We start from the raw sequence: 24,066 nt of genomic DNA, 5'->3' as shown, positions 1-24,066 counted from the left end.
GTTCCTCTCTCTCCTTCCTCCTAGAGTACAGAACTGTGGACACCTTGCTGCAGCGGATGTTTGAGTCTGAAATCGACCCCGAGGAGGAAGGCTCTTCCTTGGATGAGATTCTGAACTTCTCACCCAGCGACATCTACCCCAAGAATCCCAGTTTTGAAAACAGTGTGTGACCCTGGGCTTGCAAGGGCCCACAACTGGAAACCAAGGGAAGCTGAAATCTCTTTCTGCAAGCGCTCTCTGGAGATGATATTTCCAGGCCCTTCTGTGTTCTGAGTGGTAGGAAGAGGCTGCCTCGATGTGCCCCACTGGGGGTCAGTCTTGGGTCTGATCATGGAAGTAAGACAAGGAAGATTGAGGAGGAGAGTTGTGAGGAGCACTGGTCACATACTGCGTACACGTGTGAAGTCTTTTTTGTGTGTGTACAAAAGCTCTTCACTTATTTTTATATGGTATTTTCTAAACTAATACTGCGCTACAATGTTACATGAGTGAATTATGAATATTTAAAGTGGCAAAGGAATGTGTTCTAATACAGTATCTTTTAAACACATTGCTTATTCAAAATGAAGGAAAATATAAATGAAAAAATAATTGTCATAATTACTTCTTTGGGGGCAGGGTTGTGCTCTTCTTTAACTGCACTACAATTAGAGCAAGATTTTGAGTAAGTCACTGTCTGAGGTCACTTCCCCTGCTGGGAATCTCCCAGTGTAGCAACATGCTTCTTCTGAGAACTTAAAATGATTTTATTTTTATTATTTTCAATTGTGGTAAAATACACACAACACAGCATTTACCAGCTTAACCGTTTCTAAGTGGACAGTCCAGTTGTGCTCGCTGCACACACACGGTTATGCAGCCATCTCCGCCACGCATCGCAGAACGCTTCGCCCTGCAAGATGGAACCTCTGTACCCACGAAACCACCCCTGCCACTGCTTCCCCCAGTCCCTGCCACCCACCATGCTACTTTCTGTCTCTGCAGGTTTGGCTACTCTAGATCGCAGTGGTGCTTTGAGGATGAGTGCTCCTTTCCAGAGTGGTCAGGTGTGCCTCTTATTCTTCTGGGCCCTGTCATGGGTTCTACTATGAGACGGGAATCTGAAAGAACATGTCCCCATGACCCAAGGTCTCGGCACGGTGAGAAACGAGCCATATGTGTCCTATCATGTGTCAGGGTGGCAACTGAAGTGAAGCTAGCTTGAGAGGGACTTCTTTTCTTTGGTCATGAGGGTGACCTCTGGGCTGTGTCATGTAGGAGCAAAGCTAGGGTCTTCAGCGCACAGACTCTGGGGCCAGACTGTCTGAATTTGTACTCACCTCCCCACTGACCATGTCCCCGAACCTCTTTGTGGCCCATTTTCTGCAAGCTGAGAACAAATGTTCCCACCCTCCCAAGACTGTGGGGACCCCAGGAGGATGAGGATGGGTGCAGTCCTGCCTCAGCACCGGCCTTGGTCAGTGCTGTGGCAAAGCTGGCTGTGAGTCTCTCTTCGTGCCTTGAATCACACATGGCGTTTGGCATTGGGGTGCTAGAACCTCATCATCACGGGAATCCCAGGAGCTGGGCCTCACTGGCCCTTCTGCTATGGTCTGTGGCGTCCTGCCATCCTTCCAGACTGCTCTCTCATTTCTTTGGATATCTAACATCTATTATGATGTAAAGTATTATCCTTAACGTACTGAGTTACAATTTAATTTTTAAAATTTACTGTGTATTAGGAATTTCTCTTTTACATTAGTAAGTAATGCATAGTCATTTTTATGACTCAGTCCAGGAATATAGTAAAAAGTTGAAAGTTTCTTTTTATTCTTCCTTGTCTTCCTTTTATTTTCCCCACACCTTTTTATTTTTACCCTCTTCCCAGTGCTGACTGCTGAATTTGTTTATCCTTCTGGAAGGTAATCTGTTCATTTACAGTTGTGTATATCGTACGTATCTATAGTTGTGTTCTTTTATCCTAAGTGGGATACCATGACATATTTCATATATGTTGTTCAACATCCTTTTTTCATTACAGTGGTGGTTTTGTGTGGTGCTCGCATGCGTGCGTGCACACACAGTGCTGAGTATTCCATCCCATCCGTGTTTCATCATTTGTTTAAGACTTCACCGATTCACGGACTTATACCATGTTCACCATTAAGCAGTAAGGGAGGAAACCGTGTGATGTAAATTATTCACGGGGTGTGTGAGCCGACCCAATTCCTAGAGAAACTGCAGGTCTCCGACTGGCGGCACTCCGGGGACCCCCCAGGGGCGCCACCGTCCCGGCCATTGCGTGCAGTCTCAGGGGGGGAGGAGGGAGCGGTGGCTGGGATTGCCTACCTTTTCTGCAGGCTTTTCTTCTGCCTTTCAGTGAACTAGACAAGAACTGAGTCCAGCCAGTGTCCTCAGGGAAACTTGCCTCCCCAGTGGAGTGACCTGGGTTTCTCTCCCTCTCTCTCTCTGTGTGTGTCTGTAATCCAGACAATTAATTACAGAATCCTTACATGAAGATGATCTCTATCGTTCGTACTAGGCAGATGGACAAAAACAAAACTACTGGTCAAAGTGTTTAAAGTCCCTTATTATGTGTCAGTCAAGCCTTTCATCCTGGGACAGGTTGCTGCCAGGAAATCAGACTGTGACGTCTTTTGCAAGTGAAGCCCTTGGCACAGATCATGAACCAGACAGGCATGGCGGTACTGAGATGACCCTGTGGTCAAGCTGTTGGTGTGAGTTACACAGAGGATGTTTTTGAGCGTGATGTAAGTTGAAGATCCATTAATAGCCCACGGGCTGGTGGTGACACAGGACATATCAACAAGGGCTGGAAGCCAGAGTCAAGGGTCCTCCACATCCAAAGCTGAAGGCACCCAGAACTGCCTCTCACAGATAAACACATCTAGTTCTTATTTTGATAACATGGCTCCCTTGTCGCCAGTCCTGGTTTCCTTTGAAAACAGCCATTTCAAAAGGAAAAAACATCCCACAAATAGGGCTTTGCTTATCAGCACTTGGTTGTTTAGAGTCAATGTAACGTTAGTTTGTCTGATAAAGTCTGACCCTGGATCATTTTCAACTTTCTCCAAGCTGAGTACGTGTGTGACTATGTAGATTAGTTTTTATTTTCAAATTAAAAACGTTTTTTTGGGATCCCGTTCCAGCAATTCATCCTACAGACACATTTGCACCTGTACTCACTGTTTTGTAGCAATGAAATTGTGAAACCAATTAAATATTTCAAAGTACGGGATTGGTTAAGCAAACGATGGCACGTTCACAGGAAATGGCATATAGCTGGATCAATGCAGACGGAAAGATGGGCAAGAGAAGTGTAAAAATAGTGCTACAGTTCACATTTTTGTAAAAAATAAACACTTAACATGGTTCAAAATGTCTGTCTCAAGCCAGTAATCATTAGGCCTACGAGAAACGTTAGAAGAGCTCCCACTAAAGCAGAAGAGGTGTCCACCATTTCTGAACCCTCTTCAGGTGCTGGTCAGTGACAAGGGAAAAAGCACAAACAAAACATTCAGAGTGACATAAAATAAGGATAATTTTCACAGTGTCATGGCTAGTTGTTTGGAAACTTCAACTGAGAAGCTTTTTACAGAAATCAACAGACTTCATATATTCAAACTACCAGCTTAAAACAATAGGGAAAAATGATCTAATTTTAAAATAGCAACCAAGAGTTTAGTCCTAAATATTTAAATTAGTTAAGTAAAGTAGAGAAAGTTTTTCTTATTTTTCAACTGAGGATGGTGTTTTAAGATACAAAAGCCATCAGCCATTTAAAACTATAAACCAGAGCACAGAGTAAAATCTAAAAAAAAAATTTTTTTTTCACAGCAGCAGAAATCTTACCTGTCAAGAGACAGATAAAAAACCAAGAAATGTATTTTTGTCTCATATGCAAAGGACTCCTAAAAATTAACAAGGAAAAAAATGAAAAGTGGACAAAAGATAGAGTTCACAGAAAAATATACATAGCTCTTCAAAAAATAAACTTGAACTGGGTACAGTGGCTCACACCTGTAATTCCAGCACTTTGGGAGGCCAAGGTGGGAGGATTGCTTGAGCTCAGGAGTTTGAGACTAACCTGATCAACATAATGAAACTTCATCTCTACAAAACATAGCCAGGTGTGCTGGTATGTACCTATAGTCCCAGCACTCAGGAGGTTGACACAGGAGGATTGCTTGAGCCCAGGAGTTGGAGGATGCAGTGAGCTGAGATTGTGCCACTGTGGTCCAGCCTGGGCAATAGAGACCCTAACTCAAAAATAAATAAATTTGGCCTAACTCATAAAAGAAATTAAGACTGTAAGGAAATATTTTATTAACCTGTTAGATTAGCAAAGAGCTTAATCTGTCCTGCTAGTGAAGGTGTGGGGAACAGGGACTTTTATAGATGCTGGCACAACTCCTATGAGATGCTATTTGCAGGTATTAATACAAAATTTTAAATGCACTCACTGTTCACCTGGCAATTTTACTTCTAGGAACTTACCACTGCAGGTATACCCTAGACCCATATATTACACAATCATTAAAAAGAATGAGGCCATTCTATATGTAGTTATTCTTTGCTGTAAGTGAATAAAAAGCAGAACTAGTTGTATCAAAAATACAGTATATAGATTCATGTATACCATCATTTTTGGATTCATAAAAAGGGAGTAGTTGCCTCTGGAATGGGGAACATGACGGTTGACAAGGGTAGGGGAAGCAACTCACTGTCCCCTTGAATTGTGTGTCATCTCTGGTTTTTTTCGTCATAACTCTGAGGGAAGAGGGAAGAGGAAGAGGGGCAAGAAAGGGAGGTCAGTCCAGGCTACAGGGCCTGCTACAGCCTTACAAGTTAATAACTGCTAAGTTGGGTGTTTTCATTTGACTAAAGATCTATAGAACTTATGTAAAAGACTGCTTTCAAGATCTGAGATTCTCCTTTGGTGCTTTAAAAAAATAGACTTAGGATTTGTATTTTATAGATAGCAATGAAGGACAAATACAATCAAGGACAGGCAAACTTTATTCATAAAAACGCAAGGTCCCCTGGATATATATGGAGAATTTTTGTGTTATTTTTTATTTTTGATACAAACACAAAACTTCAACTCTGGAAAAAAGCTGTCTTGCCCCTTTTGGACTTAAACAGGTCCATATTTAAAAAGTGATGGTCACATCCAAGGTATTCTCCTGAATGCTTGTATCCCAATACAGCCGGTCAGCTGCTACACAGGGATTTTAGGGCATATGTTTGTTGAAACATTTATAACAACTAAGTCACATGGATATATTCTATGGAATTTATTTTAAACAAACATTTACATAATAAATGGGGGAAAAATCAAGGCTCAAAGTAGATAGGTTAGCATTTACAAAGTGATTTTTAGGGACCGTGCATGTCCAAATTTTATTTTCGTGAACGCTTGTATTCTAAGAGCAGTACAATGAGCCTATTACGCAGGGTCCTTATCTTGTTAGCATAGTGTTGTTGAAATATTTTCTTCAACTTTTGCCTTAGCAAACCCAAAGATGGAAGATGATGACAATCTGGTATATTCAACATGGTGTGAAAAAATTCATTCCACATATCCAAGTGAGGAAGCCTAAAGAGACAAAGCATAAATAAGGGCAGCAGGTAGCCTTCAACACACAGGGCAACTCACTCCTGCCTCTGGTATCCACAGCCTTGCAGAGCTGAACAAAACAACTCTCTCCTAAACACAACATAATGTGGCAAGAATGGAAATGTTGAATCTATTAGAAATGAGAGAAATCAAAGATGCAATTAAATGTCTTCTGTAACTTGTTCCCCCCAAATAATTTGTCTTTTAGCAACAACTTTTCAGTTGAAAGATTTTTTTTTTAAAGACAATCTATCTGCTTTTGGCTAGCTAAAAGACAGAATTGGATGATCTGCCCAGTAGTTCTGCTGAGCGTAACTGCACATGGGCCAGCACTGGGGAGATGGGCTGGACTGCCCTGGAGAGAGTCAGCCATGAGAGTTCAGCTACTCTAATGGTTACGGTGAACTGTAAAGACTCCAGAACAGGGAGGTGAGGCACTGGGAGGAAGCAGAATGTGACTGAACTGTGCTCTGGCCAGGACACACAGCCTATCGTCATCCCACTGGGGGCGACTTGGGGCTTTTCTCCACGCTGGTGGTCAGTGTGATGCTGATTCTACAATTTGAGCAAGAGACAGAATGAAGTATCTGCTAGATGTGATGGCTCGTTATGCAGAATAAAGTATGGTTGCTACACATTTTCCTCCAGAACCTGGACCCAACATTATTTATGCACAGCATGTGATATTTTACAAGATTACTGCTATTTTCCTTTTCTTTTTTTTGGGGGGGGGAGGAGAGAGGGGGATGAAGGTTACGAGAGTTCCATTTTAAATTTTCTCAAGAAAGTATAAATATATGGAAAAATCCCTAAGGCTGTACACTTAGGATGAGAGTACTTTTCTGTGTATATTTTAATAATTCATAAACAGTGAAGAAAGTATAACTGATACAATGGATGTGCACATACTCAATGGTCAGCTTAGACAAAACATTACCAGAAGTTTGTTATCATACTATATTAGGAGAGCTATCCATGTTGCTAGGAAGGGCTCTTGTTGAGTTGTTAATTTTCACTGTGATTTTATAGATGAGAAAATAGTCTAGGGGAAACTAAAGTCACATAGAGCTGGGACTTAAAACCCTATCCATCATCTCCTGATGATGGACAGATCCCTCATCATATTGCTTTGTAATTTACAAAGCACTTTCATATATATTATTTCCTTTGCTTCTTACGAACATATGAGAAAAGTAGGATCAGTATTGTTCTCATTAACATAGACAAAAAAAAGAAAACCCAAGAGTCAGGGACACTAGGTGATTCCTCTAAGGGCAGAAACATTGGAGTGTATACATGATGCCAGCCACTTGCCAGGAGGGTCCAGTGATCCCATGAGGGCACTGGCTGCCCCATTTTTACAAATGGGGAGACAGAAGTGGTGAAGCTATGCCACTTGCTCACTGTGCCCAGAGCCCAGGAATGTGCTGTCACCACACGTCCATGGCTTAGGTTTTCTGTGCAGAGCAGAGCTTCTTCCACTGCTAGATGGGACTGAATATTCCACTGTAGTTATCCTCTTCTCACGGTACCACCCATGCCAATACCCACCTTCTGAAATGACCTTCAGGTTTCCAGACTCCTCCTTCATTTTTCACTTTCATGTAAGTGCCAAAGAGCATGCAGTACACTGTTGCAGCAACCCCAAAGTAATCAATCTATGAAGAAGATAAAGGTATTTATATATGACTTAAATAGTAATTGACACACGAGTATATTAAGCTGTCTATTTAACTTAGGTGGCAAACTAAATACTTACAGGATTTTACTTTTAAAACATTTTGGAAGCCATTTGTTCAACCACTCCACTGGTATGTCCTGCTGAACTTCTAGGCTCACCAGAGGCTCCCATGGATAGCAGACCACCCGTTAACTCCTGGGGCAGCCCCTTGGGAAGCTGTCCTCCTGAGCTACCATATCCTCAAGTCCTTCATTCTGCCACACGGGGGCAGACACAACACTCTTATCTCTCTTCTACATGGACAGCCTGGAAGTTGGAGTTCTCTGACTGTGCTGCATGGTCTCTCGCTGTGTAATGTGTTCATAACCAGAAAGAACACCCCAGCACCATAGGGCAGAAGCCATCCACCTCCTAGGGTCTCACTGGCAGTGGCAACAAGCTAGAAATAAGACCTTCCACCCCTGCCCCCATCATGATGGGCTGGAAAGACACAGTTCTCACCTGGGAACTGGGCAGTTGGTTTTGTTAACCCAGTTTCAAAACTTTCCATTTGTCCCAATTAGTATTTTTTCAAGGTCATCTAGTATTCTAGTTTGCTGAAAATTCTGCAACTTTCTTTAGGATAATAATCCATTTTAACACCTTTTGGATCTGGCTGTGAATGCAGTTGAAAATCTGCCTGTAGCACTGATCATAGTCAAATCTACCATCCTGCCTTGAGAGCCACACAAGTATATCCATCACACGCACAACTCTGCCTGGATTGGGTGTGCGGGGTCTCACTGTTAGCTCTGGCCATAAATGAATTCAAGGTGGTCTCATTTGATTCTCAATAAACCAAGCTAGCTCCTTGTTGCATGAATTCCTTTCTGATGGGTTCACAGATCAGGAAACACTGTTTCCTAAGATCAAACTCATAAAATATATCTGCTTTCCTTTTCTGATAACAGAATCTATAATTGATTAGTAAGAAAGTAGAGGCTGGGCACAGTGGCTCACGCCTGTAATCCCAGTGCTTTGGGAGGCTGAGGCAGGAGGATCGCTTGAGGCCAGAAGTTTGGAGCCAGTCTGGGCAACATAGTGAGATCCCATCTCTACAAAAAATTTTTATAATTAGCTGGGTGTGCGCCAGCATGTGCCTGTAGTCCCAGCTACTTGGGAAGCTGAGGTAGGAGGATCAGTTGAGCCTAGGAGTTTGAGGTTGCAGTAAGCTATGATCAGGCCACTGCGCTCTAGCCTGGGCAACACAGCAAGACTCTGTCTCAACAAAATAAAAACAACAACAAAAAATAAAGTAGCACACTCTTCAGGAATATAATTTTATACCTGCCCTTAGTCAGAGTGCATTTCTCTGTCAACTGTGGCACAAGAGACCAACTTGAATTAACTAGATGCCCAAATTCATTTTGAAAATCTGAAAAGTGCAATAAAGGAAAATATTTCCAAATCTCTCATTTTAGCTTTATACCTGGTAGTTCCATGGTTTGTTGCTGAGCATCTCAACACACTGAAAACCAGATGTTTCACACTTTGCTGTGAATATGGTTCCTTTTGGAAAAAGTTTCATATCTATACTCTGACCCAGGTCAATCAGTGCCAAGCCAGCAGATAAGTCATCATCGTCACCATTCTGCTCCAAAAATCTATATTAAACATAAACATTGTTGCATGAGCAAAAATGAATGTCTGCTATGGAAATGGCAAGAGAAGAACCCCTTTAAAAAAGCACAACACTTGCCTGTTGCCAAGTATGAAATTATCTGGCTTAACGTCTCCATGAATGATTTCACAGTCATGCATTTGCTCAACCATGTAAAGCATTCTCATAGCAAAAGAGATGACAAGACCTTGAGGCATCACTTTTTCAGGGGTATTTTTATAGAGGTTAATGGCATTCTAGAAACAATGGAAAGTGGAATCCTGAGTTAGCTGCACAGGGTTAATAAAATTTCAAGTCAAGAGCTTTGCCCCACCCACCACTCCAACAAAAGCTCTAGTCACAAAGGTATGTGCAAGGCACAGGCCAAAAATGCATTTCAAATTCATATTCCCATTATAAAAATGAACACTTACTAATAAAGTTCCATAGCTATAGAGCTCTCCTGCTAATATACTGCCATTCTGGAATAAGTGGGCAGAATAGAATTTGATAAACATGGGTTGCATAATTGGCTTTAGTCTCTCCATCAGCTGGCTCCCAATGTAGAATTCCCAGGGGTTGGCAGGCTTCTGGACCTGCAAATCAGGTAGATGACATTCACATCCAGGCTCACATTCTGAGAAATGATAGCAAGAAAGCAGCCTCGATCCCAGTAAAGATGTGGGGTTGAACGTGATGACACGCTGTGAACTACTGCTACAGCATGGGGTTTGTTCAAGATAATTTTAGTAGAAAGAAAATTCTAAATCCTTTACAGTTTTTTTTTTAAATTGCTGACTACAGACATACATGAAAACATCACTATCTTAAAAAAGAAAGAAGCTGGCAAACTCAAGTCCTAAAGTTCATATCCATACTGTACAAAAACTGTTCAGGTCATTTACCTTTAAAACAAATTTCTGTTTATTTTTAGTAGCATTCGCATCTCCATGGGTAGCTTCATAGACCTGGGCAAAGGCCCCTTCTCCAAGAAGGTGATGAACATAGACCAGCATAGAACCTTAGAAGACAGATATGTCAAAATGACAAAAAGTCTCAAATATCAAGAACTTTACAAAATGAAGAATCGTGAAATCTTCTTGGTGCTTGAATTGCTTTAATAAATAAAAACGGGTATAGCTCCCTAGGGAATGTTTATGGTCTTGGATGAAAGATACCTGCCACAGAAGGGCCCCTCTTCAGCTGACCTGGGACAGAGGAGAAAGGGCAGCCCTGCGGGGCTCTGGGCCTGTCACTTGGCTGTGTGTCCTGTGCAGTCACCATCTCTTCCCCAGTGTTCACCTATTTCAAGGTGGGTAATATCTGTGCTGCCTGCTCTGCAAGATTGCTGTGTTAGAAAGAACATGGAAAATCTTCTGTACAGTGCTAAACAAAGCCCTCTGGAAAATGTGTTTTAGAACAGAGTAAAAAGGGCAAAGTATAGCTGCACCAATCTTTGTAAAAGATGATTAAAACTTTTAATAAACCTTTTATTTTAGAACAATTTTCAGTTTACAGAGAAGTTGCAGAGAGAGTATTCTCTACCTCATTTCTATTAACTCTTACATAACCATAGTACATTTGTCACAAATAAAAAACTAACAGCAGTATGCTCCTGCTAACTAAACTCTATACTTTACTCAAATTTCACTAGTTTTTCCCTGTGTTCCAGGATATATTATATTTTGCTATCATGTCTCCTTAGCCTCTTCTGGGCTATGACAGTTTCTCAGATGTTTCTTGTTTTAGATGACCTTGACGGCTCCAAAGAATACTGATCAGGTACATTGTAGAATATTTCTCAGATTGGGTTTGTATGATATTTTTCTTGTTATTTTAGGGCTATTGGTTTTAGAGAGAAAGACCACAGAGGTGAAACTGTAGTAGAGTTTTAAATTAAATCTTTAACGAAGAATTCACATGTTCAAAATCAGATATAAAAAATAACAACAACAAAACTCTCAAAAAACAAAATCAGACATAAGAAAGTAGGCTTCTGGTTCAGCAGATAAGGAGCTTGGAAGCCATTACTCCATCCTTACAATAAGCAAAAAGCCAAACAGATAAAAATCAATAGCTCTTCTTAGATCTATTGGAGAACTTAGCTCACAGGGCAACCTGCTGTTCCCAAGTTGGGAGACAGAGAGGTGGATACAGAGAATCACAGCTTGCCAAAGTAGGAGCCCAAGAGCAGAAACCACAGATGGAGCCATGCGGAGGGGTTACAATGGAAAGAGCTACACTTCTCAGACCTTATTTAAGAAGTCTCTGGAAAAACCCAGACAACAGAAAACAAGAATAAGGACAAAAGGGAACTTTTATCCTCTGATACTTATAGTGACAGCAAACAGGTAACACAGTCTAACCCCTAGGTAGATAGGCATAAAACCTCACACTAAAGGCCTATTTATCTCAGTTCCTTTTACCTAGTACATCAGGTCTGGCTCTTAATAAAAAATTACAAGGCATATTAAAAGACAAAAAGCACAGCTTGCATCAGAAACAGAAACAGACAAAGATATGGCAGAGATTTTAGAATTATCAGACTAGAAAAAACTTTTGAATTCTAATGAATATACTAAGGAAAAAGTGCAAAAAGAAATTGGTGATATAAGCAGAGAGATGGAAACTGAGAAAGAAGCAAAAGGAAACACTCAATAATAATAATAAAATACTGCAAGGAAAATGAAGAATGCTTTTGATGGAGTCATCAGCTGACTGTACATGGCGGGGAAAAGAATCAACGAGGAAGCGTGAAGATATGACAATAGAAACTTCCAAAACTGAAATGCAAAAAACAAAACAAAGAAAAAAGAAATAGAACAGAATATTCAAGAATATGGCATTCCCATATGCAGAATGGAAACATCAGAAGGAAGAAGAGAGAAAGTAAAAATATTTGGAGTAATAATGGCTGAGAATTCTCCAAAATTAATGATAGACACCAAATCACAATTCCAGGAAGTTCAGAGAGCACCAAGAAGGAAAAATACTGAAATATTAACACCTAGGCATAACATATTCAAACTTTAGAAAATCAAAGACAAAGGTAAAATATTGAAAGAAGTCAGAGAAAAATACCTTACCTATATAAAGAAAGAAAGGTAAAAATTACATAGGAAACCATACAAGCAAGAACAGAGTGGAGTAAAAGATTTAAAGTACTAAAATAAAAAAAACCACCAATCTATAATTATGTATCCAGTAAAGTTATCCTTCAAAAGTGAAAAATAAAGACTTTATTACACAAGCAAAAATTAAGGAGTCTGTTTCTAATAGACCTGCCTTGTAATGAATGTTAAAAGAAGTTCTTCAGAGAGAAGAAATATAGGTCAGAAACTTGGGTTTGGAAAATGCTAAAAGGAATAAATGAAGTTAAAATATTTTGTTTTTATTATTTTTAATTGATCTAACAAATAACAACTTGTTCAAAATAATAGCAACAATGTGTTCTGTGAGTATACTTATGGATAACTGAAATGAATGACATTAGTAATATTATGAGGAATACTCCATTATAAGGTACTTGGCAGTACACATAAAGCAGTATAACATTATTTGAAGACAGACTTGGATTAGTTGTGAATGTATGTAGTAAACTTTAGAGCAAACACTAAAAAAAAGTAAAAAAGAGGTATAATTGATATGCTCAAAAAGGAGAGAAAAATGGAATCACATAAAGTAACTCAACATCAGAGAAGGTAAAAAAAAGAAGACCAAAATAAGAAAGAAAGAACAAACAAGGGTAATTAATAGAGAACTGTAAAATGTATGGTAGACATTAACCCAATTATATCAGTAATCACTTTAAACATCAATGGTCTAAATATACTAATGAAAACAGGGACACACTTTAAATATAAAGACAGAGAGAGTAAAAGTAAAGGAACAGAAAAAGATATACCAAAGATATACTAACACTAATCAAAAGAAAGTGGAATAGCTATATTTCATTTCAGATGGAGTAGACTTCAAAGCAAAACAATTATCAGAGATAGAAAGGGGCATTACATAATGCAAAAGGGGTTAATTCTTCAAAAAGGCACAGTGTATTGAAAGTGAGGCAAAAATGATAGAATTATAAGGAAAAACAGACGAATTCACTATTATAGTTGAAGACCTCAACACCCTTCCATCAGAAATGGACAGATCAAGCAGGCAGAAAATCATTAAGGACATGAATGAACTGAACAGCACTGCTGAACAACTGGATCTAATTGACACTAATGGAGTATATCATCCAATAACAGTAGAACATTTATTATTCTCAGGATCACATGGAACTTTCACCAATGTAGACCACATTCTGGGCCATAAAACACATCTTACCAAATTTAAAAGAACAGAAATCATATACAGTATGAACATATGAACAATAGTTGGAAAGTCCCCCAAACTCCTGGAGATTAAACACACTTCTGAATAACAAATGGGTCAAAGAAGTCTCAAGAGAAATTTAAAAATATATTGAACCAAATGAAAATGAAAATACAATTTGCCAACATTTATAGGATATAGCAGAGGAAAATTTATAGCTCTAAAGAAAGATATTAGAAAAGAAGATCTGAAATCAATAATGTAAACTTCCACTTTAAGAAACTAAAAAAAGAGCAAATTAAATCTAAAGTAAGTGGAAGAAAAGAAATACTAAATATTAAAGTATAACACAATAGGGAAAAATCAACAAAACCCAAAGCTGGGTCTTTGAAAAGATCAATAAAATTAATACACCTCTAGTCAAGTTAACTAAGAAAGAAAGTGGGAAGACACAAGTAACTAATATCAGAATGAAAGAGGAGTTATCCCTGTTGAGCTAGTGGACATTAAAAGGTTGATAAGGAATAAAATGAATGCCATGCTCATTCATTATGAGAACCTAGATGAAATGGACCAGTTCTTTAAAAGACACAATCTACCAAAGCTCACAAAGAAGAAACAGATAATCTGAATAGTCCTATATCTATCAAAGAAATAGAATCAATAGTCTTCCAAAACAGAAAGCACTAGGCTTAAATGGGTTCACTAGCAGATTCTATCAAACATTTAAGAAAGAAATTATACCAATGCTCTACAATCTCTTCCCAGAAGACAGAAGCAGAAGTACTACCTCCTAACTCAAAACCAGATAAAGATATGAGTATTACAAGAAAGGAATACTTTCAGACCAATACCTTTTCATGAACATAGATACAAAAATCCTCAACAAAATACTAGCAAATCTAATCCAACAACATATAGAAAGAATTATATACCGCAACTAAGTGCGATTTATCCCAGGTATGCAAGGCTAGTTCAACATCTGAAAACCAATTGATACAATTCATCATCTCAAGAAAGAAGAAGTATATATCATATAAAATAGATGCAGAAAAAGCATTTGATAAAACGGAATACCCATTTAGATTAAAAATAAATAAATAAATAACCAAAGCTTAGCAAACTAGGAATAGAGAGAATAGAATAATTCCTCAATATGAAAAGGAACATGTACAAAAAAGCTTCAGCTAACATCATACTTAACAGTGGTAAACTATATAGAAGCTTTCCCTCTAAATCAGGAAAAAGGCAAAGATGTTGCCTCTCACTACTATTCAACACTGTACTAAAAGTCCTGGATTATGCAATAAAGATAAGAAAAGAAAAAAAAGATATATAGACTGGGAATGGAAGAAACAAAATTGTCTTTGTTTTAAATGACAGGATTGTCTATGTTGAAACTCCCTAAGAGTCAACAGAAAAATCTGGAACTAATAAGCAAGGTTACAGGTTACAAACATATAAAAGTCATTACTTTCCTATATACTAGAAATGAACACCTGTAAATTGAAATTTAAAACACAATACTACTTATACAACTACCAAAAAGAATGAAATAGCTATAAATTAATGCAATTCCATCCAAAATCTCAGCAAGTTATTTTGTGGCTATCAACAAACTGATTCTAACGTTTTGTGGAAAGGCTAAATAAAGACCCAGGACAATCAATTCAATATTCAAAGAAAACAAAATCAGAGGATGATATTACCCAACTTCAAGATTTACTATAAAGCTACAATTAATAAAGACAGTGTGGTATTGGCAAAAGAATATCAGTGGAACATAATAGTCCAAAAAGAGGTCCACATAAAGACAGACAGTCCCTGAGTTACAATGGTTCAACTCAATGATTTTTTTTTTTTTAATTTTACAATGGTGCAAAAGCAATAAGCATTAAATACAGACCATACTTTGGGTACCCCTACACTCTGTTTTTTACTTTCAGTATAGTACCCATTAAATTACATAAAGTATTCAGCACCTTATTATAAAATAGGATTTGTGTTAGATCGTTTTGCCCAACAGTAGTTTAATGTAAGTATTCTGAGTATGTTTAAGGTAGGCATGGCTAAGCTAGAATGTTCAGTAGGTTAGGTGTATTAAATACATTTTCAGCTTATGATGTTTTTAACTCACAATGGGTTTATTGAGACATAACCCAACTGTAAGTTGAGAAGCATCTATGTAGTGAACTGGTCTTTGACAAAAGGCCAAATACAATTCAAGGAAGAATAGTATTTTCAACAAATGGTGTTGGAACTGGACATCTACATGCAAAAAAAAAAAAAAAAAAAAGTGAATCTAGGCACAGATCTTACAAAATAGATCATAGTCTTAAATGTAAAAGGCAAAACTATAAACTATAAATGTAAAAGGCAAAACTATCTAGGAAGAAGATAACATGGGAGAAAACCTAGATGATTGTCAGTTTGGTGATGATTTTGAAATTTAACACCAAAGACATGATCCATGACAAAAAGAATTAGAATTTAAAAATTTTTGCTCTGCAAGGCAAAAGCTAGAAAAATAAAAAGTACTCAAACCAGGCAAAGTGGGGACCAAAGAGAGGCCCAAACTTTACCTGTACAATGACCATTTGTATACCTAATCCTGAATTGTACCCCACATCTTTAAAATAAAAAAATTAAAAAGAAAAGAGAGATAAGCTAGAGGTTAGGAGACAATCTTTGCAAACACATATCTAATAAAGACTATTATCCAAAAAATATAAAGAACTCTTCAAACTCAATGATAATAAACAACCAATTAAAAAACAGGCAAAACATCTGAACAGACAGCTAACTGAAGATAAACAGATGACAAATTAGCATATGTAAAAATGTTCATCACCGTATGTCACCAGGGAATTGCAACTTAAAACACTGTCACGATACCACTACACATTTATTAAAATGGCTAAAACCCCAAACACCGATAAAACAAATACTGGCAAGATTGAAGAACAGGAGCTCTCATTCACTGTTGTTGGAAATGCATGATAGGACAGTCACTTTGGAAGACTGTGTAGAAGTTTCTTACAAAGATAAACACACTCTCATCATATGATCCAGCACTTATACTCCTTGGTATTTACCCAACTTGTGTGTTGAAAACTTATGTCCACATAAAAACCTGTCAAAATTTGTGAGGTAACCAAGATATTCCTCATTAGCTGAATGGATAAACAAACTGTGTGGTACATTTACACAATAATTGTTCAGTGACTAGAAAAAAGAGCAATTAAATCACAAAAAGACACAGAGGAACATTAAATCCATATTGCTAAACAAAATAACGGAAAAGGCTACATACCATATGACTTCAATTATATGATATTACAGAACAGGCAAAACTACAGACAGTAAAAGGATTGGTGGTTGCCAGGAGCTGGGGTACAAGGAAGAAGGGCTAACTGGTCAGGTACAGGGGGGAATTTTTAGGGCCGTGAAACTATTCTGTATGATACTGTAATGATGAATATGTCATCATACATTTGTCAAACCACACAGAATGTATAACACAAAGAATGAACTCTAATGTAAACTATGCACTTTAGTTAATAATAATGTATCGATATTGTCTCATTGATTGTAACTCATGTATCACACTCATGCAAGATGTTAGTAAAAGCAAAATCTGTGTGTATATGTTGGGCAGTAGTTACACAGAAACTCTGTACTTTATTCTGAATTTTTCTGTAAGCTTAAAGCTGCTCTAAAAAATAAAGTCCATTAATTTCAAAATTAAGAAGCACATTGTGAAGTCTTGCTCCCATTGTTATCTACATCCACCCAGTTTTCCACTCTAACAGTTAACCATTTTAACTGTGCCATATACTACATACTGTTCTGCCATTTTCATTCAACAGTCCAGGACGTTTGGGAGATCATTCCCTATCAGTAGAGCGAGCTTCCTCGTGCTGTTACCAATTTTACTCTAGCATTTTTCTTTAGAAGTGTACCATAATACCTGTAGGAAATTTTAAAAAGTAGATGGCTGGGTCTAAGAGTGTGTATATTTTTAATTTTGATAGATATCACCAATGGCCCTCTATAAATTGTATGAGTTATAGTCTCAGCAGTAATCACAATCCTATTGTCATGGCTTCACAAAATGTTCTCAGCTTAATACTATATATATATATAACTTTTTACTGGAGTGGTGGTATGGGCCAGCAGGACAATCAATCTCTCTCTCTCACATGTGTACTCGTGCACACATACACATGAGTCACCAACAACTTCCCATAGGAAAATAAGAATTTAAAGTTATATTATGCAAATAATTCTTACCCAATTGAAATTCAGTCTTGGGTTTGATGGCTGGAAGTTTACACTGCCATTCAAAAGTATTTGGATAGGAACTCAGTGGCTTAGAAAGCCCAGATAAAAGTTTGAGAATCAACTGATCATCCCATGGGTTCTCAACAGTGAAATCTTAAAAGAAAATGAGAACAAAAAAAGGAATATGAATTCAATACTCAAGAATCTTACCAAAGAAATTGTAGACAAAGTGAGCAGAAACATTTATTAAATAAGCTTTCAAAAGGTTTTTCCATTAAAAAGTATTATTTCAAATAATAAGTAACTATTTTAAAAAGTCTAAGCCCAGCACTTTGGGAGGCTGAGGCAGAAGGATTGCTTGAGCCCTGGAGTTTGAGGCCAGCCTGGGCAACACAGAGAGACTTCGTCTCTATTTATATATATATAAAAAAAACAACAACCAAAAGTTTGATTTGTAGTTCTGCACAGTTGATTATTTACCATTTTAGATCTACAAATTTGGATTAATATTCAGTGTGACAAAGGGAATCAACAGCAAGTGCATTTGCTCCACTCACCTGGAACTGCTAGTTTCTGTCTTTAACATGATTGTGGGTATACGTCTTAAGAGCAGACTTGGACATGAGTTACTTCTAATGTGCTCAGATAGACATATATTCTTTCTTTTTTTGAGTTGGAGTCTCACTCCTTAGCTCAGGTGGAGTGCAGTGGCACGCCCGCTCAGAGCCACCCCAGCGTCGACCTGTTGGGCTCCTGTGATTCTTTGGTCTCAGCCTTCCAGGTAGCCGGAACTACAGGTGCACGCTACCACACCCAGTTTTTTAAAAAATTTTATTGTAGAGACAAGGTCTCGCCAAGTTGTCCGGACTCGAACCCATGGGCTCAGGCAATCCACTGGCCTCAGCTTCTCAAAGTGCTGGGATTACAGGCTGAGCCACAAGAGCCTGGCCAACACATATTCTTTAATTGCTGTTCCACTTATAAGGTACTAGTACTGCCTACCTGCAAATTGCATGTATTTGAAATGTACTTTGGGTCCACAAAAGGGAAGTAATTTCTAAAGGAAAGAAAAAGGTTTCTCTCCAAGTTAGAATGCTATGAAAAATTCTACTAGTGGCAGTTATCAAAGATTAATCCAACATGGTTAACACTTACTTAGTGCTAAGCATGTGCAGGATACTGTTCTGGGTACATTCCATTTATTAATCTACTTGGTTTTTATAATAAGTCCCTAAGGTCAGTACTAGCAACAGTTCCACCCTAGAGAAAAGAGCAGAGGGGCACAGAAAATTGAAATAATCTTGTCCAAGATCACATGACTACTTAGGTGGGGAAGCTAGGATTAGAACTATCTTCAGAGTCTGTGCTCTTAACCATGCAAGACTGTTTCTGTACTAACATGGCAGGGGGGAAGGCAGGGGTCTGTCTCTTTAACTTTAAGCCCCAGTTTACTGTGGGGGATAGAACAGTATTAGATTAAATGCCTGGGACATAGTACACTCTCAAATTCAAATTCCCTTTTCCAATAGTAGTATTTTGATATCTTTTAAAACTAAGCAGATCAAGTTACCCAAGTATGCTATCGTTGTACTACACTGTGATACAATTATGCAAGTTCTGTCTGAATTTAATGAAATTTGTTCTGTTCAATGACATTCAAGTCCCCACTCTTTGAGCTGCTTTCACTATTGTCCTTATTCAAGGGCACGACTAAGATGGAGCTTTTGTCCATACTTGGAGCATTGACATTCCCAAGTGAGCCAGTCTGCATCTGTTCTGCTTGGAGCCCAGCGGCAGCCTCTGGTGGATCTTCTGCAATGGCAATGTCAGTGTCGGTGAGTTTACAAGCTTGAAGGCGCTGCTCTGCCTCATGGGTAAGTACAACACCTACAGACGGCTGGCTCAGACGGAGGAGGGATGTGGAATGGACATCAGAGGGAAATGCTTGTTCTGGGCTTTTCTCTGGAATTGGACTGTATGTGTGAAAGGGATAAAGAGGAAACAAAAAAATCACACGATTAGAAGATTGTTGGATTTGGTTACATAAAAGTCCCATAAAACAGTTTTCTTTACATTCTAGAAATGGCATGTCACAATAGCCTCACAGACAAAAGTTGATTAAAGCATTTTCTTTAGATAGATATTTTCTACATGTATGTATATATTATATGTATGTATTTATTTTCTAGTTTCTATATGTATGTATATATTTTCTATGTATATTTCCATTCTACTCATAGTACAATATTAATAGAAATTTAAAAATCAAATATATGGCAACATATTAGATAAGTAGGTGATGTGATATCCTTCAGTAGAAAATGTCAGGAGGAATGAGTTTATTTCTCCAAGCTGCATCTAAGTAACTCTACTATAATTAAGACTGAATATTTAATTTTAATCCAAAACTGGTTTCTTTTATAACATTGAGACAAGCAGAAAATGTCAACCATAACACAACAATGTAACACCCCAGTACATCTGCATATATACAGTCATGCACTGCATAACCACAATTCAGTTAATGATGAATAGGCTTTATAATAGTGGTCCCATAGGATTATTATAAAAACTAACTCCTGTCTCCTAGTGACATCTTGATGATCCTAACCCTGTGTGGGCCTAGGCTTATGTGTGTGTTTGTGTCTTAGTTTTTAACAAAAAGTTTAAAAAGTTAAAAAAAAAAGTTTTTTTTGACGATAGCAAAAAGCTTACAAGAACAGTATAAATATATTTTTTACAGTTGTACAATGCTATTTAAGCTAAATGTTACTACAAGAGTCAAAAAGGTTAAAAGTTTTAAGTGAAAGTTACAGTAAGTTATGGTTATTTATTATTGAAGAAAAATGTTTTTTATAAATTTAGTGCAGCATAAGTGTACAGTGTTTATAAAGTATATAGTAGTGGGCAGTAACATCCTAGCATTCACATTCACTCACCAACGCGAGTATCTTCTGGTCCTGCAAGCTCCATTCATGGGAAGTGCTCTCCACAAGTGTACCATTTTTAAAATCTATTATGCCATATTTTCCCTATATCCTTTCTATGTTCAGATATACTCACAGATATATAAACCATTGTGCTATAATTAACTAAAGTATTCAGTAGAGTAACATGCTATGCAGGTTCGCAGCCCAGGAGCAACAGGCTATATTATAATACAGTCCAGATGTGTAGTAGGCTATACCATCTAAGTTTGGGTAAGAACACTCTATGATGTCTGCATGATGATGAAATTGCCTAATGACACATTTCTTAGGATGTATTCCGGTTATTAAGCAACACATTACTTTATGTGGAAGTGTATGTATATATGGATACACCTGATCCTCATTATTCATGGATTCCGTATTTGTGAATTTACCTATATGCTAAAATTCATTTGTAAGCTTCAAATCAGTATTCACATCCATGGTGATTCTGTAGCCATTTGCAGATACCCGGAGTGATGAAAAATTTGAGTCACCCAACCAACACACATTACCAGCTCAGGTTGCAAAAGGTGATTCTCAGCCTCCTTGTTCCAGCTATCATACTGTAAACAAGTGCTTTTCATGGTACAATTAGTACCATTTTTCTTACATTTTTGTACTTTTTAAGGGTGGCTTTGCCGTTTAAAATGGTCCCAAAGTATAGTGCTGAAATGCTATCTGATATTCCTTAAGTACAAGAAATCTGTGATGTGCCTTAGAAAATACATGTATTAGGTAAGTTTCATTCAGGTGAGTTATAGTGTTGTCCGACATGAGTTCACTGTTAAAGAAACCAACAATATGTACTAAGTAAGATGTTTTTAAATAATATGTTGTGATCAGAAGCTCACAGGAATCTAAGTCAATATTCCCTCTAGGAACAGTAGTTCAATATTCACTAAGTCAGTGTTTACAGTGACTTTATAGGCTTTATGGAACTGCAGTGAAAAATGAGAATCAACTGTGTGTATATGTATATATAGCTTCATACACACAACCCACATCTATACCCACCCATACATAAACATTTAAATATATTTTTACACAAATAAATTTATACATGTAATTTCATACATTGCTATTTTCACCTATCACATTTCTCCTACTATAAAATTTTTCAAATAAACTTTTTTTGGTAATAATTTGAGACCTCATCTTTACAATAAATCAAAAATTAGCCAGGTATGGTAGCACGCGCCCTGTAGTTCCAGCTACTTGGAAGGCTGAGGCAGAAGGATCGCTGGAGCCCAGCAGGTTGAGGCTGCAGTAGCCGGGAGCAGCCTCTGCACTCCAGTCTGGGTGACAGAGTGAGACTCCAACTCAAAAAAAAAAAAAAAAAAAAAAAAAAAAAAAGTGTTGCATAGATAATAGGGAATTCCTGTATAGTCCCCACCTAATTTCTGCTAATGTTTTCATCTCCTATTACAAAGGTGCCTTTGCGAAAACTAACAAACCAACATTTGTTATATTGGTATTAACTAAATTCCAGACTGCATTTGGATTTCACCACTCTTTCCACTCAATATCCTTTGTCTCCTCCAGGATCCAGTTCTGGATACCAGGTTCATTCAGCTGTCATGTCTCCTCACTCCTTTCCCATCTGCAACAATTTCTTAGTCTTTTCTAGTTTCCCAAGGCCCTAACAGTTTCGAGAAGTACTGGCCAGCTATTCTGTAGAATGTTCTTCAGTTTGGATTTTCCAACATTTTTCTCATCAAGTGTCAGCCTGATACATCAAGTGCTGAGGTTCACTACTGTATTTATTTTTATAGAGAATACCTTCTGACATAAAGCTGCTAGTCCACAAAAACTTTATCAGCAATAAAGTACAATTAGGTATTCTACTACAGTTTAAAAATCAAAGCTAGAATGGAAATGGAAAGCAAAGTAGGGGAAACAGAGAGAATGACAGGATCACATAAACCTTCATAATACCTGAATTTTCTGTTCTTTGATGGCATCACCATGTTTTCTTCACAAGAATTCAAAGTCACATGGGTGCACTGTTTTGCTACCACATTTTCTGAAAGATACAGAAAATTAGAGATAGACATGTTAGATGTACATGTGTATATGACACACATCATTTTTTTATGGTTACAAAGTCTAGGATTTCTTTTGACAATGACTTTCCTGATCATTTCAAAGTAGTGTTCCACGGTAAAATGTGCACTAAGATATTTAAAATAGGGGTGGGGAAAATTATGCTATAAAAATCTGTCAGGCTTGGTGGCTCAGCCTGTAACCCCAGCACTTTGGGAGGCTGAGGCGAGAGGATTGCCTGAGCCTGCAGATTCAAGACCAGCCTTGGCAACTTGGCAAAACCTCATCTCTACAATAAATCAAACATTAGTTGGGTGTGGTAGCATGTGCCTATAGTTCCAGCTACTTGGAAGCCTGAGGTGGAAGGATCACTGGAGCCCAGCAGGTAGATGCTGGGGGTGGCCATGAGCTGCACCACAGCCTAGGCGATGGAGTGAGACTCCAACTGAAAAAAACAAAAACCAAAAAACTACTACTAGCTGAGCATGGTGGCTCACGCCTGTAGTCCTAGTTACTCTGGAGGCTAAGGAGGGAGGATTGCTTGAGTCCAGGTGTCTGAGACTAGCCTGGGCAACATATTGAGACCCTGATTCTTAAACAAAATTACTACTCATATATGTGAGCATTAGATGTAGCCAAGTATTATATTCAGAAAGTCTTATTTTTCTTATTTTTTTTAGTGATCTGACTTCATGACAATCCTTCAAGAAACAAAGGGGACCAGAGAGTGGCAATTCCATTGTGGCAAGATGACCAGACCATGGGAGTTCACTGGTATGAGTGGCCGGGCATACCTGGCTTCAAGAAAACCTGAAGATGAGGATATGAAGAGTAAAAGACTGTAATGCTTCTGGAGGGCAGAAGTTGTGTATCTTTCAGTTTAACATGTTTCAGTCAACCAGTTTAGCTGACTGAAACGGTTTCATGTTTAAATCAGAAAGCTGGCAATATTTATCTCTCTGTAATGGAAAAAAAAAATCTATCTGCAGATAGATGAACTAGATAGGGCAGAATAAACTTCTACGAAGTGATGCTAACATTGCACACACCCAAGCATTAACTGGGTTAAATTGTATCACATATTCCCTCACTGAACAGGTGCCAGTAGTTTTTAGCATTAGTGCAGGCTTACAAAACCAAAATGGTAAATACTTTAAGAGTAACCAATACTGACTTTGTGAAAGACTCTTTGGACTGATTAAATTAGCTTTTCGGATTGGAAAAGGCTTTAAACATTTTACTAAAGTGGCAAACTCATGATGGTGTCTGGCATTTGTCCAAGTTTCAACTGAACTCTCCTTTAAGATTCAGAAAAGAAATATATCATACTGAATTTGCACTCAGAAATCCCTAGTCAAAAATGTTTAGGTCTACAGGCTCAGAATCTGCATTAAAGTATGTTTCCATCTAGTAAAGTGAAATTATTTGACAGTTCTTCCATTATTGCTTTGGTAAACAATTGCTTTTTTTAAAAGGTGACAGCCAGGTGCAATGGCTCACACCTATAATC

At 38.0% G+C, this 24,066-nt stretch overlaps 2 protein-coding genes across 4 annotated transcripts in view; one reads left to right on the top strand and one right to left on the bottom strand.

Moving 5' to 3' along the window:
- Window positions 1-170, top strand: part of LOC103257355 (two pore calcium channel protein 2-like) — a 40,930-nt gene extending 40,760 nt beyond the window's left edge. The window contains exon 19 of the mRNA XM_021710926.1: window positions 25-170. Within this exon, the coding sequence (XP_021566601.1) occupies window positions 25-170 (146 nt within the window). The remainder of the gene's footprint in view (window positions 1-24) is intronic.
- A 5,105-nt stretch (window positions 171-5,275) lies between these two features.
- Window positions 5,276-24,066, bottom strand: part of BUB1 (BUB1 mitotic checkpoint serine/threonine kinase) — a 43,501-nt gene continuing 24,710 nt past the window's right edge. For 2 of the 3 annotated variants that reach the window (XM_008055077.1, XM_008055079.1), the window contains 9 exons: window positions 22,449-22,536; window positions 19,276-19,514; window positions 17,551-17,694; window positions 9,846-9,961; window positions 9,375-9,536; window positions 9,040-9,197; window positions 8,770-8,944; window positions 7,172-7,278; window positions 5,276-5,599 (listed from right to left, as the gene is read on the bottom strand). In XM_008055077.1, the coding sequence (XP_008053268.1) occupies window positions 5,404-5,599; window positions 7,172-7,278; window positions 8,770-8,944; window positions 9,040-9,197; window positions 9,375-9,536; window positions 9,846-9,961; window positions 17,551-17,694; window positions 19,276-19,514; window positions 22,449-22,536 (1,385 nt within the window). In that variant the 3' untranslated portion in view covers window positions 5,276-5,403. The remainder of the gene's footprint in view (window positions 5,600-7,171; window positions 7,279-8,769; window positions 8,945-9,039; window positions 9,198-9,374; window positions 9,537-9,845; window positions 9,962-17,550; window positions 17,695-19,275; window positions 19,515-22,448; window positions 22,537-24,066) is intronic. The other variant, XM_008055078.1, reaches the window with a different exon arrangement.

The sequence above is a fragment of the Carlito syrichta genome, unplaced genomic scaffold (genome assembly GCF_000164805.1).
Source record: "Carlito syrichta isolate Samal-C Ts95f unplaced genomic scaffold, Tarsius_syrichta-2.0.1 Scaffold301652, whole genome shotgun sequence".
In the NCBI taxonomy this organism is placed as follows: domain Eukaryota; kingdom Metazoa; phylum Chordata; class Mammalia; order Primates; family Tarsiidae; genus Carlito; species Carlito syrichta.
Note: the sequence above shows the minus strand (reverse complement) of the source record. Positions and strands in the feature narration are given on the sequence as shown.